At 49.5% G+C, this 21,434-nt stretch overlaps 5 protein-coding genes across 13 annotated transcripts; 3 read left to right on the top strand and 2 right to left on the bottom strand.

Moving 5' to 3' along the window:
- Nucleotides 1-1,110: 1,110 nt before the first annotated feature.
- FOIG_03669 (uncharacterized protein) lies at nucleotides 1,111-2,892 on the bottom strand. Its single transcript, XM_031201662.1, has 2 exons — nucleotides 2,269-2,892; nucleotides 1,111-2,214 (listed from the first exon to the last, which is right to left on the bottom strand). The coding sequence occupies exons 1-2, from the start codon at nucleotides 2,405-2,407 to the stop codon at nucleotides 1,601-1,603; spliced, it is 753 nt and encodes a 250-aa protein (XP_031069186.1). The 5' UTR covers nucleotides 2,408-2,892; the 3' UTR covers nucleotides 1,111-1,600.
- Nucleotides 2,893-2,939: 47 nt separating this feature from the next.
- On the top strand, nucleotides 2,940-4,785 carry FOIG_03668 (allantoicase). Its single transcript, XM_031201661.1, has 2 exons — nucleotides 2,940-3,495; nucleotides 3,556-4,785. Exons 1-2 carry the CDS (start codon nucleotides 3,393-3,395, stop codon nucleotides 4,533-4,535), a joined length of 1,083 nt encoding a protein of 360 aa, XP_031069185.1. The 5' UTR covers nucleotides 2,940-3,392; the 3' UTR covers nucleotides 4,536-4,785.
- A 113-nt stretch (nucleotides 4,786-4,898) lies between these two features.
- Nucleotides 4,899-9,760, top strand: FOIG_03667 (allantoicase). 2 transcript variants are annotated; one of them, XM_031201659.1, is made up of 4 exons: nucleotides 4,899-5,288; nucleotides 5,366-5,742; nucleotides 5,791-6,189; nucleotides 6,242-9,760. In XM_031201659.1, exons 1-4 carry the CDS (start codon nucleotides 5,138-5,140, stop codon nucleotides 7,757-7,759), a joined length of 2,445 nt encoding a protein of 814 aa, XP_031069183.1. In that variant the 5' UTR covers nucleotides 4,899-5,137; the 3' UTR covers nucleotides 7,760-9,760. The 2 variants fall into 2 exon arrangements, with proteins under 2 accessions (XP_031069183.1, XP_031069184.1); XM_031201660.1 differs by having other exon boundaries at nucleotides 5,366-6,189.
- A 1,071-nt stretch (nucleotides 9,761-10,831) lies between these two features.
- FOIG_03666 (uncharacterized protein) lies at nucleotides 10,832-15,891 on the top strand. Of its 2 annotated transcripts, XM_031201657.1 has the most exons (3): nucleotides 10,832-13,772; nucleotides 13,848-14,943; nucleotides 14,993-15,891. In XM_031201657.1, the coding sequence occupies exons 1-3, from the start codon at nucleotides 11,971-11,973 to the stop codon at nucleotides 15,353-15,355; spliced, it is 3,261 nt and encodes a 1,086-aa protein (XP_031069181.1). In that variant the 5' UTR covers nucleotides 10,832-11,970; the 3' UTR covers nucleotides 15,356-15,891. The 2 variants fall into 2 exon arrangements, with proteins under 2 accessions (XP_031069181.1, XP_031069182.1); XM_031201658.1 differs by having other exon boundaries at nucleotides 13,848-15,891.
- A 1,160-nt stretch (nucleotides 15,892-17,051) lies between these two features.
- Nucleotides 17,052-21,222, bottom strand: FOIG_03665 (uncharacterized protein). 7 transcript variants are annotated; one of them, XM_031201655.1, is made up of 5 exons: nucleotides 20,305-21,222; nucleotides 20,047-20,242; nucleotides 18,533-19,565; nucleotides 17,992-18,469; nucleotides 17,211-17,932 (listed from the first exon to the last, which is right to left on the bottom strand). In XM_031201655.1, the coding sequence occupies exons 3-4, from the start codon at nucleotides 19,419-19,421 to the stop codon at nucleotides 17,994-17,996; spliced, it is 1,365 nt and encodes a 454-aa protein (XP_031069179.1). In that variant the 5' UTR covers nucleotides 19,422-19,565; nucleotides 20,047-20,242; nucleotides 20,305-21,222; the 3' UTR covers nucleotides 17,211-17,932; nucleotides 17,992-17,993. The 7 variants fall into 7 exon arrangements, with proteins under 7 accessions (XP_031069177.1, XP_031069176.1, XP_031069174.1 ...); XM_031201653.1 differs by having other exon boundaries at nucleotides 17,052-18,469; XM_031201654.1 differs by having other exon boundaries at nucleotides 20,047-21,222.
- Nucleotides 21,223-21,434: the final 212 nt, after the last annotated feature.

Raw genomic sequence — 21,434 nt, 5'->3', positions numbered from 1 at the left:
TTATTCACCGTCATAGTTGCGTTGTTAAGGGAATCTAACGATCTAGGTAAGTAAGGTAGCTTAGGAGGAGGCTCGGCACTTGGGCAGTGAAATTGGCTGTCTATCGTATCATATTGCATGCTATTTACAGCAACATACCTGGCATATAATAAAGGTAGCCGATATATATGCCAAATTTAGGGTATAGATTTCGGTTCGCTAGCAACACGCACTGTGGTGTGTTTTATACCAGTATCTCTTGTATTGGGCACTTTGAGGAATGCCCAGTCCACAGTCATAAGTCCGAATCATGAGGATGTGTAGGCTTAGTCGGAATTCGAATAGAACATACAGATAGAATAAGGGCCAGATACGGCCTAAGAGTCTCCCGAGAACGATATGCATTCTTAAAACTACTGTTTCTTATATGATGAGTCGCTTAGCTAGCAATTGTATATCTTGGGATTCTCTAATGTCTAGCTGCAATAACTGGGTATACCTGAGCTTTGTATCGCCTCTTCTGTTATTGCGCAGCCTCCCCAGCACATAATGATAGCAATGACTACTCATGAAATTCATCACCAAGGGGTATATCAGAATTACATAGTATGTACAAATTTGTTCTCTGTCTTATGCTGCTGCGCCAGAAACACCTTCGTTGACAGAAAATATTATTGTTTATCTCCCTCCGACGACTTCCACAAGACGGCAGAGCATCAGGCCTTTATCAATTAAGTAAAGTCTCCCTGTTTGAAGGAGGACATATCACTACAGGACCTGAGGGGTGGAAGAAAACACCAGACTTCAGTCTTATATAACAAGACTCCTGGACTGATTTAGGATATGTTTTCGTCTTAAATCCCGAGATTTCACTCTTTCCTGTATCTGATTAGAGACCTAAACCTCTCTCTGCCCCTACGAAAGAGAACCCCCTATTCCTGAAGTGGGATGGAGAAGATCATAAAATCTATAGCATGCCCAAATGGAAGCTTCAAGTTGTCTGAAAAATGTTTCGTCAGAGTGTTTTATGATAGATTATGTCTGATCATTGGATGTGTTCGGCTTCAGGTCCTGGTAATACAATATGACAGATGATATCACTCGAACAATAATTAAATACGAAAGATTGAGGTTATGCACATTTTGTACATTTGCACTGAAGAAAGGGCGAATCTATGACTACGAGTCTTTTGAATGGTCAATATGCAACACTGTAGCTTTTAAGGTCGGTACAACTCAGAAGTCGAGAACACGCAGTTGCTAATTTCGTCGCAAGCTATATTTCCCATATCGCATCGTGAGACTGGTAAATTGATCAGAATGTATTAGTTAAGCGTCGATGCCTAATTAAAAAAAAGCGGAAAAAGAGAGCTAGTATTAAACGTGATGAGATCTCACTCGCTGATAGCAGCGAGAGGCGCGACTTCTCCCAGCAAATTCCTCACATAATTGTGCCAGAGGCGCCGTACAAAAGCTTTCAGGATGGTTCCAAACACTGAGAACATACACCAGACGCCGTGTTCTAAGGTTGTATGCGAACTCATCGAACATGGGAGTATGACCTACAGATTCCATGCAATTGGGTTTCCAGCAGTGGTCAAGCGATATAGACCAAGGATGATCAAGTCGAGCCAGGACCTGGGAAGCCGAGCTTTTGCTTCTGAATCCGAGGCACAACACCCACCAAAGTGACAATAGCCAGCAAGAGCACGGCCCACAGCTTGATCTTGAGTACATTATGGTTGTAGTCTGTCTCGACGGCACTAACGACGGTAGTCAAGAGCAGAACAAAGATGATATATCCACTCCAGCGATGATACTTCCAGACAGCCTTGGCATTATCCACGCCGCCATACAGGGCTGGGGTAGCCCACATGGTGAAACCAACACCGTACTGGAGGAGAAGAACGATAGAAGTGATGACACCGAGATATCCATGGACAGAGTGAAAGTGAGGACCGTTGTTTGCAATCTTGTTATACTCGATGATGGTCACGCCAGCAACAAGGATCAAGAAGGCCACGAGGTTGAGACTGGCATGTACGCGCTGGCCGACGCGCTTCTGCTCTGCCGTATGAGTCGGCTGCAGACTTAGAACAGACTGAGCCAGGGTGAGAACCGCGAGAGATTGAAGGAGTGGGTGAGCTGAGAAGAGGATCAAAGGCTTAGAGAGGACGCTTGCCCAGATCAGAATAGTGAGCAGGACCACGCCTAGCTGAGCTACTATCCCAGTACCTGATACAATGTACAGTCAGCTATAAGTCGGTTGTGTATAAATTCGAGGCTTACCGAGAACGAGGTTCTTGATCAAGGGGACGCCATCTTCTTGCGCAGCATCGCCAGGTCGACCAAGGAGAGGCTCAGTTTCTCTGGCTGACAAATCTTCGATTGGAGGAAATCGCTCCGGAACACCTGCAGCACTCGCCATTGTGAGCGAACTAACAGGAAGAGCTGTCTTCTGAGCGTGAGACTCAAGCTTTGTGTATGCGATCTGCAAACGAAATAACAGGTAAAGAGGTGCCGAGTCGAACTCTATGGCCACTTATTCACGTCCCGGGCTTAGCAACTGCGCATGCACTTGGAGGGGATTCACAAATGCAGATAGATCACGTATGTAAGTGAGAAGTTTACAATGACAGATTCGTGTTTTCGTTTCGCTTCTATTTGCCATCACCGTTGACGTCAATGAGACGATCGAGCTTTGGCCAATCACAAGTCATCCTTTTGCAATAGCGCGGGGTAGAGCGACGGATACATCATGTAGCGCAGTAATCGCGTCAATGTCTAGGGTAAGGAAGAAGGAAATGAAACGGAACTGAAGGATTGGCAGATGATCTATGCATAAATTCGGCGTAATTATCTATTACTCGATATGATCGAGCAAGCAGCTTATGCTACTAGATTAGCTCTTCAACTATCGTCAAATTGACCCGCCACAAACGATGTTCTGGTTGGTCCATCGTCGCTTTAAAGGTCCCTGAAAAACGGCCGGGCGGCTAAACGATACAATCCTCCACTCCCCCGAAGCCGGCGATGGGACGGCAATTGGCCAGACGGCCGGCGGCCAGCCGAAACCCCAGACTTATCTGCAGCTGCATCGCAACAAAGGCTGGAATTGGTGAAGGATCGTACGTAAGAGGATCATCAGATTATTTGCAGTACCGAAACGTCCAATAGCAATAAGAGATCAGGCCAAAAACCCGGAAGCATTTGCCATGATCCAATATTAACGCCATATCAGTGGGCAGTTCGGAAGTAGCCGAGCTCCCCTTCTCCGACTAATAGAACAGATCATAGTTCTCAGCCGAAGGAAATAAGGCGATAAGACCGTTCTACAAAATTGTTCAACCCCCAAGTTCTGGAGAACTCTAGATCCGCATACTTTCATTCTACATTGTATAAACACATACATCATGACTTCCATTGCTGACGAAATCGAATACAAGCTCGACAGCGTCGAGGTCTCAAGGGTTCGTCCAGACGACATTAACAAGACTTTCCGTTCAACATGCATTGGTATGAACCTATATGTGCTCACTTACACTGACCCGTAGAAATAATGCTGAACAATTACAGATCTTATCTCCAGTGGTCTTGGTGGTAAAGTCCTTGGCTACTCTGACCAATGGTTCTGCGAGGCGTCCAACCTGTTGAACCCCAGAGCTCCGATTGCTCAGCCAGGTAAGATGGTCTTCACAGGTGCTTGGTATGATGGTTGGGAGACTCGACGACACAATCAGGAGCCATTCGACTACGCCATAATCAAGTTGGGCGTCGCCTCTGGCACGATTGAAGGAGTCGAGATCGACACAGCCTTCTTCAACGGAAACCATGCTCCTGCTATCTCCGTCGAGGGTGTCTTCAGCCAAGATGACGACAAGGTTGTTTCATGGGGAGGAGGTCGAGGAGAATGGGAGACCATCCTCGGGATCCAAGAGTGTGGTGCTTCTCAGCGATTTGCCTGGAAGCTCAAGACTCCTAGCCAAAAGGCATACACACATGTGAGGCTCAACATGTACCCCGATGGCGGTATCGCACGATTCCGTCTCTATGGGCACGCCGTCCCCGTCTTCCCTGAAGACAAGGGAGTCATCTTTGATCTTGCTGCAGCTCAAAATGGCGGCATTGCTGTGTCGTGCAGCGACGAACACTTTGGAACCAAGGACAACCTTATCATCCCTGGCCGAGGAAAGGATATGGGCGATGGCTGGGAGACAAAGCGATCACGAGGAAAAGACCATACAGATTTCGCCATCATTAAGCTCGGTGCCCCTGGATATATCGAGAATTGGGTTGTTGACACTGCGCACTTTAGAGGCAACTATCCTCAAAAGGTCTCAATTGAAGGTTGCGAGTGGACAGGCCATGGCGATCCTGTCGCAGATGCCACAGCCTGGAGAGTCTTTGTACCCCCCAGCAAGACGGGGCCCGATCAGGAGCATGAGTTTGAGAGCGAAGAGAAAGAGAAGAAGGCCCTGGTAACTCACGTAAAGCTTATCATGATTCCTGATGGTGGAGTGAAGCGATTGCGGGCATTTGGCAAGCGAGCAGTTTAGGGTAGCTGACGGATGAACTTTGGATATGTTCGTTCGTGATGAATACAAATGAAATTAATTAGCATAAGCTAAGATTGGGATGTATTAAAAGTCATCTTATTATTAGGTGGATACATCATCAATCTCAAACAATTCGCGTCTTATTTCACGCATCACAAACATTAGCTGCCATGTCTATGGATCATATCGGCTTTATTTGAAGCAGAGTCCTTATGAAATGCCGGATTGGGTACAAAACTATATCCAGTAATGCTGTGGCTGTACCTCTGTGACGACATGTGTAGTATGTGTCCTTGTAGGAGGTGATAATTAACGTTGGGCGGTATCTCTTAGCGGAGCTGCTCCAAAACCTAAGCGGAATGACGGTTTCTCCACGGCTTCATCAGGGACAAAGTGGGTAGGTTGCCCTCCACGACAACTCAGACAACATCAACACAAGCAACCAACTTCAGCTCCAACGATATCTCGATCCAATAACGCCTACTTATCCACAAAACAGTAGAGAACTAACAAGATTACTTTTCTTTATCGTCAAACCATCCCTTGCAAGATTCCATGAACCACGCGACGAATCTGAATCTGTCTCTGCCCCTCCCTCCATCATGGATCTAGGGGACTCTATCAATCCCGAAGGACAGCCTGAGGAAAACCCTCGCACTCTCCCTGCAGATCTACCCAGATCTCTCGATGACAGAAGGCATGTGCCCAACGAGCACCTCATCACCGAGACCGAGATGTACGATGGTTGGCAAGGTTCGTCGCATCGCCACTGCGCATTTGCATTTGCGCTTCTTGTATAACCCAACACGTCACTGACACATTCGTAACAGGCCAGTCCCAGTTCCTCACCACACCAGCTATAGCAAAGCCTCTTAACTTCGGCAACCTGTCGCTAAACGACCCCGAATACGAGGATGACATTACCAAAGGACCCAAAGACAGCGACACGCGATTAATGGAAATGCTGGCCGCCCAGGCAGCGCACCAAGCAGCTCCTGCTTTCGAGAACGAAGATGAGGTCGTGAATAGTGAAAATCTGTCCGAGGCGGAGAAGAAGGAGAAACTACAAAAGGCCCTCAACATGGCTGCGAGTAACGGCGATGTCGACAGAATTCGAAAGCTTCTCAATGGGAAGGCAAAATACTATCTTGATTTGGACGCTGAAGACGAGGATGGAACACCGCCCCTTATCTATGCTAGCTGCTTTGTGGGTGAGCCGTCATATCTTGCACATACATCACTGACCTTCATTTAGGGCCATGAACCTGTTGTCCAAGCATTGATCGATGCGGGTGCCGACGTAAACAAACAAGACCGTAATCAATGGACAGCTCTAATGTGGGCCATGACAAATCGACACAAGGGTATTGCTAAACTACTCCTCGATAATAATGCCTCCTCCGACCAAAAGACCTCGTCGGGACGAACAGCATTCGACTTTGTTCCCCCGGACAGCGAGATGTCATTCTATCTCCACGACAATGGCTACAATATTGGAAGCGCCGGAACGGATGACTTTTACCGACCTGGGTTCTCCCAGGATAGGTTCGAGGAAGAGATGGCCGAGAATGAGATGCGAAGAAGGCTGATGATGGAGAGTGCTCGTGATCTCGAGGTTGACCTGGGAAACGTGGGTATGGATGACCAACCCGAGGTAGGGTCCAAATCAAAGTCGTGAAGAGCCGTTGGACTGACTGATAGTACAGCCTGTCGATGAGTTTGAGGAAGAGCAGCAAGAATTCGACTGGAATCGCTGCTTACATGATCAAATGTTTGTTTTTCAAGAACACGAACTTGAACGCATCCTTGATATCGTTATTACCAATATGACGCCGCAAAGATCACCGACACAGAAACCCGTGCCAGCCAACATGATATTCCTCAGCGCACGATATGCGCATTACCACTCAAGCCCCGAACTTCTGGAGCGACTCTTGGTGTCAGCTATGGATTACATCAATGACGTTGTTGAGAGGTGTCAGTGGGACATGACTATTCTAGCCTTTTGGATCTCAAACGCCACCCTACTGCTTCACTACCTGAAGAAAGACCCTGGGCTTTTCGAGGCAACGGGTGAGTTCCAGGCGCAGCTGGCTGAATTGATAAATGAGATCTTTATTCTTATTGTGCGAGATGCTGAGCGACGTCTGGACAAGGTCTTGGACGTAGCCATGCTGGAACACGAGACTATTCCCGGATTCGAGGATATCACTTTCCAAAATGAGTGGAAGCTCTTCAAGCGAAAGAAAGAAGTCAAAGAGGAGCCACCAGAAAAGCGATTCAGACCACCATCACCGAAGCAGCGAGCAAAGCCAGCACCCCGAAACGTCACCTCACTTCTCTCCTCTACTCTATTTGTACTCGACCTTTACGATATCCACTCCGTGATTACTGCGCAAATCATTTCCCAGCTTATTTACTGGATTGGAGCAGAGCTCTTCAACCGCATTATGTCAAATCGAAAGTACTTGGCCAGAACAAAGGCCATGCAGATCCGCATGAATATCTCCATCCTAGAAGATTGGGCTCGGACGAATAATAGACAGGCAGAGCACTTTGAAGGAGGTGAAATGCGCTCTTCAGGGGAGTCAACAATGGACGCTGCTCGAAGACATCTGGCACCCGTAATTCAGCTGCTCCAATGGCTACAGTGCTTCTCGTCACTTAATGGAGATGATATGGAGGCTCTGGTTATCACACTACAACAGCTCAAGAGACTGAGCCCCCAGCAACTCATCCACTCAGCCAACCACTACAGGCCAGAAGTGGGCGAAAAGGGATTGCCAAAAAGTGCTATGAAATACTTGATCAATCTACAGAAAGAGGCGGCACTCAAGCGGGAGAGACGGCGGAGTGGTGTACCTTCACCACAAAAGTCAGGCCAGGACAGCACGCCAGTGACACCGGTAAAGGGCCGGTCAAACGGGAACAATCTCGCCACTCCTGGAAGTACTGCCAGTCCTCCAGAGGATGACTGGGACGAAGATGATGACATGCCAGAGCATCTGCTGCTGGATCCCGCCCTGATGTTGCCTTTCGTGCTGCCGTCGGTAACTGACATGCTTGTAACTTACGGCGCTGGACTTGGTGGAGTTAACCGTGAGCGAGAGCGCAAGTATATCCCCACAGTGCCACCGGAGTTTCTTGAGAAGTTAGAGGTGAGCGGCGGAACTAGGAAGGGCCCCATGTTCGGCGAAGCAGACTGGGAGAATGAAGAAGTTTGATGAAGTGACACTAAGGCCGTCAAGAATGCACGACCAAACCGGCAGACAGCGAGACTCGACCTGGAAGATCCAATGATGGGGGAGGGCTGCTTCTGAGACTCTTTTGCGTAAGCAGCGAGGTCTCTCGCCGTTGATATTAAGGACTCAGTGATAGAACGTGGACGTCAAGGAGCATCCCACGGGCCAGATTTGGCGAGTTAAGCCAGTGATGGCAGAGACAACGGAAAGCCTCCTATGCAACCTGTAAGGGGCAAAAAGCCCTGAGTGACGGGAGAAACCCCATGGTGACGGACGCGCATCCACTGCCACGTTCTCAACGCGTTGAAAGACTATCACCAGACGGTGGAGCATTTGGCAAACGGCCAATCCTACACAGTTTCCAGAGCAGAAGAGGCAAAATGGAATATGTATTCATTTGTGATTCAAGCACGAGCGAGGTTGTATAGTTCAGCATATGGCAAATGGAGTCGTGGAAGGAGAATCTAAAAACCTGATGTTTTGCCAATTCTTGGTTGCTTTTTGCTACCATGATCCGTCCATGAGAGACATGTGCCAGCCCTCTCAGCTCTCCCGTTTACCAGCCACCTGATCGAACGGTGACTGTTTGACTCATCAGACTTGTGGTTGCAGAGCAAGCTTCAAGCTTTGTGGGCCAAATGCGCCGTACTCCAGCCTAGCAAGGGTTACGTATCCACTTCAGAACAACGCAGCGTTGTCTTTTGCTGCATGCACTCAACCGTTGGCAGTTTGGATGTAGGCTAGAGGATACTTCTTTTCTCTTTTCCCCAATTGTGCGTTGTTTGTGTGCCCTACCTGTCCCAGAGCAGTCCTCAATAAGCGTTTGTTGCTTGTTCATCTGGTTTTTCCGTCACCTTGCCAGCCTCGAAAATTCACAGAAGCGGCGCAGGAAAAAGACGATTAAAAATGTCCTTTACCGCTATTCGCTGCTGTCTCCCGCCTCATCATCAGGAGAAGGGAAAAGAAAAGAAGTCCCCACTAACCACGCGGTAGACGGATCAAGTGGAGGAAAATGCAGCAGCAAGGGGTTGCCCGATGAGTTGGCATCGACAGACTAGGACATGGGTCTAGGGCGGTGACAGCTACAGTTGCAGCGTTCAAAGAAGCCATTCCATGGGCAGAACGTGGACTCTCTACGGCCCCGTGGCCCGGCCGGGACGGAAGGGTATGTGCAGCCTTCCCGGTGTCACTTACGATATTTCCTCCTTTTTGTTTTCATTATTATGCAGGCTCCCTATAAGCCAAACGAGGAGAATCTCGTCTGTTCGATGTTCCCTTAGCCGGCTTAACACCAAAGCAGGACAAAGTCCGATCCCTGCATGTATCCCAGCATAAAAATGTCCCTAGGTTCGGGAGCGGGTAGATCTTCCCAGGGCAGATGGATATCACATAGATCGCTATGTTAAGATTCACGATAATCATGTGAAGACAGAGACAATTTCCAAATTTGCTTTTTCGTCTTCGCCAAGATAGGTTTTCCTGTTCTTGCTGGGGAAACGAAAAGAAGCAATTCGATAGTACTGAATTTCGTGGTGCTTCATGTAAGGGAGAGTTAAGTTCCGTGGTGGGCCTTGGTTAAGAATGTGATAGAGTGTAAGAGCTCGCATAAAAAGGTCTCAATTAAGCACAGCCTATCGGGAGATCATCATCTGAATTTGACCCAGAGCTAGGGAGCCACTAACTCAGTAGTCGTAAACTCATAATTATTTCAAGAAGAGGGTTTGGTTTCAATTGTAAAATTAAAGGAGTAGGTGTCAGGACTAAAGATGAACGAGTGCTTATTTGCTCATCAGTACTCCGTATAAGCACGCAAAACTCATGGTGACGAACTGATTATGACACGCATAGAGGAAAAACAGAGTTTGATACGCGTTCTCGTGTAATGAAAATTAGTGGCGGCAACGTTAAGGCTCCGGGAGGGCTGCAAAGTTGATTGTGTAGCTGATCTAAAAAAGGCGATTGCGTGGTTTACTTGCATAGTAATACGCTCTAACTCAATCACACTAGGACATGCGATCAAAGTTCTGTCTTTGTTTTGAGGCTGTTGTTAAGGAGTCTCGGCTTCGGCTAAGTGACTGAAGGCTGAGGCGCTGTTAGATGTGTTCCAGAATGATTGACTGTCGTTGAATCAATGGATTGGAGCGGAAAAGAAACACGTAATTGGAGAGTACGAGGCTGCTGTGAGACCAGGTTATCCCGTCCCGTAATGTCCTATTCCTCGCTCAATGCAATGTGATGCTGTGTGCTGTGTGCTGTGTGCTGTGTTGAGCGATGAATGGCCATCGTTTGGTGTCTGGTCGCGGGTACCTTGCAGACCCTACCTCTTCTGGGCGGCCCTATCGCTAATCCTGGTCGGTATGGATGACTCTGACCTTGGGTATCGATTGGATCATTGTGATAGCTCACAGAGGCCCAATAAACTCGCCCCGAAACCTGTTGCGGCATGGTTGGAAGAGATGCTGGTTGGCAGAAGAAGTCGCTCTCTGAATGGTTGAGGAAGAGAGGTTAGAGAGGTGAGACTCGAGGTTTATCTGTCCGTGCTGTGCTTGTCTTTGTCTTTGACTGGGGGCATGTCTTGGTGATCCCCTGCTTCAGGAATGCAAACGCTTTGGAGGCACTTTTGGACTGTTCAGCGTACAGCTTATAGATCGTGATGAGAATTAAAGGACTCGTCGCCATGGCCGTTTGGTGTCTTGCTTGCAGCAGCCTCCAAACTCTATACCCTGGTTCATAATGAGGTACATCCGGCTGTAGAGGTTGTCACCATGCTTAAAACCAGATTGTATGTATATTTTCTGTTGGGTCTTCATCTTGGAGGCTGCCAACATTTTCTTTGTGCCTGAAGAGCGAGGAGGGTGGTATGCCAGTAAAAAGGTTTACATGGGATTCATGCAATTCGCCGGCCATTCATCAATGCCTCACCTGGGCCTTTCCGAGTGCCTTTTTCTTCCTGCGCCCATGACTAACCATGCGTTGATGTGTTGTATTCCGGCCGGTCACGTTCATTTATCTGTGATTACCTGATGGTCAACCTCCGACATTTCGACCTGTACGTGGTTAGCCGGGTGTAAGTGCGGTGTGGATTCGCCCAACCCACACGTCAACCACATCGAGCCATTGAGTTTTCACCGTCTCGACTCGCTTCGTTTGCCTTGCCTTAGCTCTATGCTCGATACCCCATAACTCAAGTTACTTACCGCATGTAGCGGGCGGGTTCTTGCCGTAGCCAACGGAAAACCGTGGAGTCGGTGGATGATGTGGCTGTCAGTAAATGGACCAAAGAAAAAAAAGAAGAGTGAAAAAGTCAGGTTTTGTTTATCTTTTTCTCGGTTGTTGTTGCATTGTCAATGAGTCGGTCTAGCAAGACTAGTCGTCAGTAGTAGAATCGATATGGTGTATAAGGAACGCACTCCATCTCCATCTTGAGATCGGTTCGCCTCGCTTGGCTTCCCCATTGCTTGCTTGATCATTCTCGTGAGGCCGTGATCTGTGCCTTCCATCAACCGCACTGCATCTCACTCTACATCGACCATTGTTTCCACCTGCACACGACTTTACGACCTTGTCTCACGACCAATATTTGAAGAAAATTCAAAACACGGGACATTTCAGTTTCGATCAATGTTGTGCCAACCTTTCGAGTTTTCGCTACAGAACGATCCTTGACCATTTCTTTGCATGCCCGCAACCTTCAACTTGACATCCGCGAGATTACATTGTCTCATTCAAGTCTAAGACCTGGGCGACTCGACTCGACTCAATTCAATTCTGATCGACCTAGTTTCGATAGATTTAAGTTCCAGTTCAGTTCAGTCCGCATTTTGGCGCTTATTTTCGAGTCTCCCTTGATAAGACTCTCCCTTGGGTTCCCTCTGGATTCTCGACTTTGCCGCGACTGTCTATAACACCAGCTTACGGCCCTCTCCCTTTCTTCAGCTTGCTCTTAGACTCCTCACCTGAGCTATTGGGTCTGGTCTTGGGTGTGCTCGATCCCCGGAATTAGCATTGCTCCCTTGCATTTGCTACTCATCCAGCCAACCTGCTGGGGTCTTACTTACAAGCAAGCTTCTATTTACACAAACAGATCACCACCTTGTCGACACCAACCAGTCACACTGGTAGTTGGTTCGAGGTCTTTAAAACTTACATCATCCTCGTCGTTGGTTCCTTTGTTCAATTCACAAAATAGCGCCATGTTGCCATCCAAATTTGGGAGTGTGCGGCAGAAGCAGCCTGAACGCCGAACCAGTTTACGACTTGATCCCAGCATAGTGGCTTTGAGATACGAGAAGACAATACCAGCAGAACCTCCGATTCTCATTGTCTCACGAGACCCTACTCGGCTCTCACGCCGTCCTTCGTCTTCTTCGGCATCATCTCACAGCTCCCGCCACCGTCCTATTGTGATTGTACCTCCTGGTATTGTTGCACCGCCTGCCGAGGAGCACCCGGCCCTCCGAGGCTCGTCATCATCATCATCAACACCAACTCTCAGGACTTCTCCCGTGTCAGTGGAAGAGTGGAAGCGTGATTCTGGGGTTGCTAGAAACAAGTCTACTTCAACAATTCACGAAGAAGAGGACGAAGATGGCCACTCGGAACCCGAATGCAAAAACAAGATTCCTGCAGTGGAATCAAACGCATCATCACTGGTATCATCCGTCATGCCGCAGCCCAGTACGACAACGCAGCGAGACGAAGATCCATTTGTGGATGAGAATAGCATCTTTGAGCCGCTAACATCAATACCTACCGATCCCTTTTGTGTCGTGTACAACGCTCGATGCACCACGCCGCCTCCTCCACCTCAGGTGTCCCACTCTGATACACCTTTACCATTACCTGCACCTGCAACACCTACTCGACCAAGTAGGACGGCTGCTTCCACTGTCCCTTTCTCTATTCCTTACTCTGAGTGCCTTGCAGGCAAAGTTCCCTCCTCCCCAACATACCCTCCTCTGTCAGGTTCTCGCTCTCACAAATCTCCCTGTTCCTCGATCCCATCGTCACCTCGTACTTCTTGTTCTTCGTCTCCCCCCACAATCTCCAAGGGCATATCAAGATCAGGGTCCTCTCGGTTCGGTACATTTTCGCAAATGTTCAACACCCCAATTCAACCCTTGTGGCGGGGCACCGCTAGCACCGCCAATTCCAGCGCGTCTAGTACCCCAACCGTCAGTGCACAATCCACTATTACCACAGCCCTTGGCGCCACTGCCAACGCTACCGTCAACGCTCCAGCCACTGATGCCGATACGGCGATTGATTTGGCTGAGTCTGGGTCGCTTCCGTCGGATAAGGAACAGGGCTCTTCCCGTTTTTGGAACAGGTCCCGTTCTGCCTCCACAACCTCGAATAATAGCACTAGCACTGCTACATTGGCGGGCACCACAACCACTTCATCTAATAACGATCTCCCCTTTGTTCCCCTCGACGTGTCTATCCCTTGCGAAAGTCTCCTCGATGATGCCTTCATGAACACTGTTTCTTTTTCCAATCGCGGCAGCATCATGTTGGGAGCTCAAGACGCCGCCGCCATCGACGGCGCTATCAAACAGCACACCATGTCAATTAATTCGTCCTCTTCTACCTCAACCTCTACAAACGCCGACACGTTCGCGACCGCAAACAATGACGAGAGCGACTCGGGCCGCGCCACCCCAACTCCCACTCCCTCAACTACTGCTCCTCGTTCCATCACTCCTACTCCTACAACGCCAACGACCCCAAAGTCACAGACCCTTCCTCGACCCAGCGACGAGTCCAACGACATGAATAATTCTGTTAAGGGGGCAGGCGATGGTTCTCCTCAGGGCCTGATGTCAACCCCCGACATTCGTGTCTTGGCCGCCGACGTGGAGAAGGAATCTCAAAAGGTGAGATCGCTCTATACTGTTGGCGATGGTTCTCACGGTGAGCCTGGCAAGAGGCACTCGTACTGCGAGCGTCTTGAACCAACTCCCGAGGTCCCGTCCGAGGAGAATGAACTTGACCCGTATGGTTTTCCTTGAATGTCCCTGTTGTAATCATTGCGGACTATGATTTATGCTAACCTGCGCCTCCTCTTTAGTGTTCCAAATCACCTTTCTCCGCCCTGGCAAATGCCCGCATCTGGAAGTTCTTCTTCCCTGCGGTCTAGAGGTGGAGGGCTCGAAGATTGGGATGACCTTGAAGGTGCCCACGTTGACCGATATGGCTTCATCACACTACCGCCTCCGCCTGGCTCAAGAATGGGCACACCAACAGAGACGCGGTCAGCCTCGGGCTCCCCAAGAAAACGTAGCTTGCTACAGAAACGAGACCCCTATAGTTTGACATCCACTCTCAGTGGTAGTGGCCGACGGACTCCAACCAGGAAGGTTTCCGCAAGGTCGCTCAACACACAAACATCCGAATTATCAGTATCAACATCGCTTCGCTCATCTCGATCAGTAATACGGCAAGCCAGCAACTTGCTGCCCCACAATCGCGACAGGCGGTGGATGGACGAAGCAGGTGACATGCTCAATGCAGCCCCCAGCCTTCAGGACATCGTGGACGAGATTCAAGCCGAGAAGTTAACAGAAGTTATGAAGCGCAAGGAATGGGAAAGGTCAGAAAAATGGAGGAAAATGGCTAAAGTTGTTCGTAGGGGCGGCGAGGGTGAGGGCATGGAGTTTGAGTTCGACATGCGAAACCCGAAGCTGATTGAAAGGACATGGAAAGGAATACCCGACCGATGGAGGGGAGCAGCTTGGTGGTCTTTTATGGCCACCAGCGCGAGGGAACATGAGGGATCACCCTCCGAGGAGAGAATCGTAGCCGAATTTCATCGGCTCCAGCGACGAAGCTCCCCAGACGATGTACAGATCGACTTGGACGTGCCCAGGACCATCAGCCGCCATATCATGTTTCGACGACGTTATCGAGGAGGCCAGCGACTACTGTTTAGGGTCCTCCACGCGATATCAATCTACTATCCTGAGACAGGTTATGTTCAGGGCATGGCTTCGCTAGCGGCAACACTGCTATGCTACTTCGACGAAGAGAAGTGCTTTGTAATGCTGGTGCGAATGTGGCACCTCCGTGGACTGGCCCGTCTATATCGTCCAGGTTTTGAGGAACTCATGGCAGCCATGGGTGACTTCAGTAAGCACTGGCTCAACAAGGAAGTAGCCAGTAAACTGGTGAGTCTGAAGCCTCTCGATACCCCAAGTTAGGCACTGACAATTCTAGGACGAGCTGTGCATTGACACTACTGCTTATGGTACACGCTGGTACCTGACGCTATTTAACCTTTCCGTACCCTTTCCAGCCCAGCTGCGAATCTGGGATGTCTTCCTCCTATTGGGTGATGACCAGCCTTCTATGCCTGAATCACGAAAGTCCGAGAGCAACACTCCTCAGACAGGGGAATACGATGTTTTGCACGCTACTAGTGCAGCATTGGCTCAAGCCCTTCGAGAGGTCCTCTTGGACGCGGAATTCGAGAACGCCATGAAGGCATTAACATCATCTATCCCTGTCAAAGATGAGGATCTTTTGATGAAAGTGGTCAAGGCGGAATACAAACAACACCACGGCAAGAAGAAGACGTAGCAAGTCTTACTGCCATGACTCAAGTCCAACGGGGGCATTCTCCTTTGTCTTTTGGTCTGCTTTCTCTTTGTACATGCGAAGCTGTATCACGATACCCTTCAAGGTTCTTTCCTGTTTTGCGTTGCGTTGCGTTGCTGATACCCCCTTCATGCTGCGGCCTCTGAGGGACCACATGCCTAAACGAGGCCATTCTTTTCTTTGCATTGGTTCATGGGTGCGTCATGGATTCAGAAAAAAGGATGGGAGTTTTTCCCTTTTGGTGGTTGATAGCGTTTGGAGCCACGGAACCTAATCTTATATACCCCTCCGGGCATCACTTTGTTTTACTGTCTTGCTTCCAGGGTTGCTTTGATGAGGCTTGGGGAAATACGGCGTGCGATTGCACTTTAATGTACATGAGGAGGATAAAGAGAGGGCAAAAGATGTAGAATAAGGAGAGCCGAGAGGTGAACCAAGGAGCGGGCGCTATGTTAGGTTGTTAGCCTCGAAGTTAATGTAACTATGCAGTATCATTGAAGACATTTCCAGTACTTTGCCTCGCTTACTTGGTCAGATCCATGTAACCATCTCAGCCCCAGCTAACTGTGGCTTGATCAGATCATGCTGGATGTGACAGAACATGGTGACATGGCTCCAGTCGTACACAAGACGGTAACATCGAGGTATAACAGTAACTGTTAAGCAGTAATCAGGTGCATTTGGCTCCTCCCAACAAAACCCAGCAAAGTTTGTTTCTCCAGGTAGTTACTCGGATCTCTGTGCTCCGGTCAGCCTCAATGTCTGAAGCTGTTATTGTCTTCTATCCATCCATTCACCCCCGTTGCTCTGCTCGGCAGACCAGTCTGTGCCCCCCTCCATCTCGACCGTGCTGATTGCCTCTTTGGGCATGAGTGTCCGACCCCTCCCGGAACTCCGGTGCGGGGGAACCGGCGCCCATGAGGTCGGGAGCGGCTCACCAACGCGAGGACAAAGCGACCAACCTCAATTGTGGAATCACAGTCTACAGCACAGCTAAGTTAAGTTATTTATACCCAAAGTTGCTGGGGTTGATCCATTGAGCTATTCAACTGTAGAGCAGCCAACACCATTGGCTTGTTCCCTGTCCTTATTTCTGGTACTATTGAAGAAGAAGAAAAAAACAGAATTGAGTTTGACCCTAGCTTCGATGTAACCAACCGGACGATAAGTCGAAGGACTATAATATGACGCGAACAAGGGAATGACGCGAGATATTAGCTTCCCTAGAGAATACTACTCTATTTCTCATGCCCTTTTGCTGATTGCTTCCAAACGTCTTTCCATAGTCGCGCAGACGGCCGAGTTTACCCCTTCAAGACACTCCTGCACAAGCCACACATGCATGATGAGAGCTGAAACCAGCATAGCATAGATTTTCTGTGATCTTTTGAAAAGGATAGTAGCATAGTGGCTTACATGCAGAAGACCCAGCACCTTTGTTCCTGCAGAGCTCCTCAATAGGTCCTTTTCCTCTTCTGGTAAGTCAGATATAATGTGGCTTTTTCGTATTCTCGACTCCTCTCTCTCTCTCGATTCAAGACTTCTCTAAAGTTCAAAGACATGGCTGGCTTTGGGTTGCAGCCCAGGTGGCATCTGGATTCTTTGAGGACTAGACCAGATCAGACCCCAGTTTTACGAGGATCCAAGTTTCGATTTCTGTGTTTCTAATGCAGCTTGAGGCTCCTCAGAATAAGCTATGTGCTGCTAGTGCTATGGGCGTTCAGTAACCGCAACTCTGTTTTGGGGTGTTCCTGGGAACTACTTTGAGAAATAGGCTGTGAGGCTTCTAGTAGACTGAGGCTGCTCTTCTTGTATGTGCCCGAGCTTCTTAAAATGTGGCTTAACATTCAAAATAAACAAGGGCGAGAGTGTTCTCCATTCCTCGGTCGGCGACAATTGTTTTTGTTCATTTCGCTCCGAGTCTGTTTGATGACGCTCAAATTGACTTCCTTGAGGATGTCAGTAATGCATTGCCTGAAGCTGCGAAACTTCAACCCCCTCAATCTAAGTCCATAGGGTGTCTATAGCTGTCCGTAGAACAAGAAATATCCCCAATGTTTCTCTTTCCCTCGTCCCATCGACCCTCAGCCCGAGCCCGAGCCCGAGCCCGAGCCCGAGCCCGCTATACCCAATGCTGTTCCTTGATGCTGTGGACTCCTCCCAATAGACTGAACCGAAAATCAAAGTCAAAAACTCCATTTTGTACCGTGCCCCTAACCTTTAGCCAACCCTTGCCCTCTCCAGTGCAGCTCAACGAGAACATATATTTAAAACAAAGTTGCGGCGCCAACTTCTAAAAGACTGATGTAAAGTCAAGGGACCAGCTTGAATGAGTCTGAGTCCGAAATTTTAGTAGTAACCATGAGGAAAAGCCGCTCAACCGGCCCGATGCATATTTGCTTCGATAGGTAGTACAGAGTGTTGATTGGAGTATGCCTACTAATACGCCAGAGATTGTTGATCATTCCGGCTGGGCAAATAAATTACTCTTTCATGTTTTCGTGTGTGATTTGTGGATTATCGTAAATTAAATGACAGCCACGCTTAGACGTGAAATGACTGCATGTGGCGCACAAGCGTCAGAGCCGATCGACGAAACCGCGTCTAGGGTGCACTACCATCAAGCGCTTTGTCCTTCCCCTGAATTTTCTCGCGATTTTGAGGTTTCCTCGATACTCCGATGCGGCTTTGAATCTCCGGGTGATGGCTGCTTGTAGCGGTTTTCTCGCTCTTCGCTCGGGCGACGGGGCCCTGGATACCGTGTGCCAGGCGGTGGCTCCTCTGACAATATAGCTGATACCGACTGTTTGTTCTCGCTGCCGGGTCTTTCTTGCGAGGGTATAGACGTTGAGCTGCGTATCGGTGACATTCGGCGCAAGGGTCCGCCAAAACTCTCTCTGCGAGACCGTCCCGGCCCGATGACCCTGAAGGGTGACATGTCACTTCTTTGTCGTGAGTGACCACGTCGCGATCCACGAAAAGCTGCGCTCGACGAGCCGCTTTGACTAAGAGGCGGAGGTGATCGATATCGCTGCTCACTGCGGGCGGGGGAAGGGGCATGATGCCCTGTTGCTTTGCGCTTTCTGGGAGTTTCCCCTATAGTCACAGAAGCTATGTCAGTTCACAGAGAGTCTCTCTTTCTCTTGGTCTTGGACGAACCAGAAGGACTTCCGGGTCGGTTCGAGCTTCCGCTAGCTTGCGATGTTGGTGGCTGCCAGTGGTGAAAGTATATCGAAGGACTTGACTGGGGTTCTTGCTGCTGTTGCTGCGCTTGCTGCATATGCGGATGTTGATGCGAGTGCATCGGAGGAGGAGCGTGTGCGGGCTGTGGTACGTTGGTGTTGAGGCTCGGTAATGTCGATATGCCCATGGGCCGTCCTATAGCACCACTCACTGTCTGGCTTCGAGGCCTTGATGGTGATGGCGGATACACATATCCGGCTGCTGGAGTCGATGCAGATGGAATGCCCGGGTGCTGTGCGTGGGTATGCGACAGTGTTTGGGGTTCTCGCTGGTGTTCAGGCGACACAGGCCACTGTGCGGGCATAATCTGGGCACGAGGAGGAGCCTGTCCAGGAGGCATAAACTGCTGAGCCCATTCCAGGGCGGCTTGTGGCGCGACTCCTCCGCCACCCATGCCTGCAAATACCAAAGGAACCATGGGAGGAGGTATACCTGCCTGAAGCGACGTCCGCAGCATATCCATTTCAACTTTGCGCTGCTCTAGACGCAAGCTCTCCTGTCTCGTCCGCGCTTCCTCCTGCTTCGTCCGCTCTTCCTCCTGCTTTCTCTTATCCTCTTCCGCCCTCGCCTGCAGCCAATGTCTCATGGATTCCTCTGCTCCTTGCCATTGCTGAGGTGGAGCAGGTAGTTGGCCCCATGAATCTCTCTGCTGGTGACCAGGAGGGCCCAAAGATGGCTGTGGCGGAGGCGGAGGAGGCGGATGGGGTGGGAGATGAGTAGATGGAGGAGCACCAGCTGCTGGGGGCTGCTGGGGAGGAAGAGTCATGGCCGCCGGCGGAGGCAGGCCACGATGAGGAGCCGACATGGGCTGTGATGGTGGACTGTGTCCCCGATAGGCGACAGGCAGAGAATTGTTTGCTGGTTCTCGATATATCAAGGGGGGAGAAGGTCGAGAGGTTGAAGGCGGAGTCGGGAGATCATGGACGGACTTGTAGCCGTAAGTTGGTGGCTGCTTGACGGTAAGCATCGTTGTATGGTAGCTGGGCTACACCAGTGGGGACATTTGTACGGCAAGAGGAGATGCGTGGATATGAAAGGCGCATGTATTGTTGGGAGGCTGGGGCTTGCTGAAATTGACTTTTTTTTTTTTTTAACAGATAAGAAACAGTCGACTGAGTGCTGGGCAGGGGACGTGGGTAACGATGTTTTACAACAAGATTGCACTTCACGCTTGAAGATCTGGGTAGTTCTGGCAGGACGGTTCAACCAGATCAAGTGATCAAGCAAATCAGGGAGCAAAACGACAACATCGAAAAGAAAGGGTTGCCAAAAAAAATATTGTTGTTTGGGCTGTAACCGTCTCGTGGATCTTCTAATACAAGTCTCAACTAGGGACTGGAGTTATAAAAGGGAGAAGAAACAGGCGACAGGAATATAAAGCAAATGATATCAAAGAAGGAAGAAGAGGGGAACAGAAAGAAGCGGCGTACAATTTGGGTTGTGGATATGCAAGCTTTGTATAAGATGGCCAGAGGTGACGGGCGGCGAGCTGGAGATGTCGGCCAGCTCCAGGTCGAGATGAGCGGGGCTGATGAAACCAGTTGACAAGCAGGCCCAAGTTCATTTGGAACCAGTCATGGATGGCTCTTCCACATAGCACACATGGGGGGCACGCGCAGAAAAGAGCTGTCAACGAGTGCGAGTTAGTAGGAAGTTTGTGTGAGAAGTGGAGAAGACCCAAGGCTGACAAGAGACGACTAGAGACGTTGAATCGATGTGAATGGATTGGGCCGAGATGAAGGACAGAAGGCCCAGATATGGAAAGTTCCGCGGTGAAGTGAAAAACTGCGAGAGAGATTGGAGCTTTAAGCTCAGCGAAGCTGTTGTAAAAGACGGAGTAGTGAGTAAGGATGCATCAAAGGATAACAGCTCAAGACGCAGGTACCAGCCAGCGTGGTGTATTGTCCTGTGAATCACTCTTGTTATTCACAACTCAACGGGTACGTCTAGGTTCTTGTTGACATCGATGATTGGAGTCTCCAAGCAGAGCCGCCCTTTTAGTTTAGAAAAAGGAATGTGTCGAACAGTACCCTCCCTCAGTCAAGGATATATTTCGTCCTGTTCTTGTGTCGTTGGTCGTCCTGTTCAAGCTAGCTTACCATTGACAACTGAGGCAAATGGGACGAGGGTAGCTTGCAGACTTCAGGGAGCTATGGCACGAGACCAACGGCTTCAGGGACCAAGGCTGTTTAATGAACGAATAGGAGGGAAGCCCAAACAATAGAAAGAGGAGAAGATAGTCGATGATCCTCGATAGAAGATGGAGGAGAGAAAGGAAAGAGAAAAAAAGAGGGCTAAGCAGCTTCGGTATGAGTGGAGAGAGGAAGAGTGACTGGTGGAAAGTGAAAGCACACGCACACGCCCGCACACGCCCACCCGCTTGCTTATACGCACATCATCAAGCGCCGGCCGCCGAGTTGCTCTTTGCCGGACCGCATCTTGACGCATCGGGGTCGTAATTTAACAGTCAAAGACTCTTCAAGACAGAGTGGAAACGCTGCGTTGTGGGAACTTGCCCTGAGCGGGCAGGGTATGCTCAAACTAACAAAATGATTAGGGACCAAAGGGCAAGAGACCACGGCTAGGAGCTCGACGGCCATGACATGAACCAAAGCACGGGTTCAAACCTCCATATCTGGCCAGAGCAGTCCGGCATTAGACATTTAAGGCAAGGTCTAGAGCGAATATCGTTCCAGTAGAAAGAACAGCTATGCTCTAGATCATCTCACCAAGTACCAATATGGCAACTTTCGAAAGTTAAGGATAAAAGCGTGTATCAGAAGAGATTTGACAGATTTCGGGACACATGGTAGGGACA

The sequence above is a fragment of the Fusarium odoratissimum genome (genome assembly GCF_000260195.1).
Source record: "Fusarium odoratissimum NRRL 54006 unplaced genomic scaffold supercont1.4, whole genome shotgun sequence".
NCBI lineage: Eukaryota > Fungi > Ascomycota > Sordariomycetes > Hypocreales > Nectriaceae > Fusarium > Fusarium odoratissimum.
Note: the sequence above shows the minus strand (reverse complement) of the source record. Positions and strands in the feature narration are given on the sequence as shown.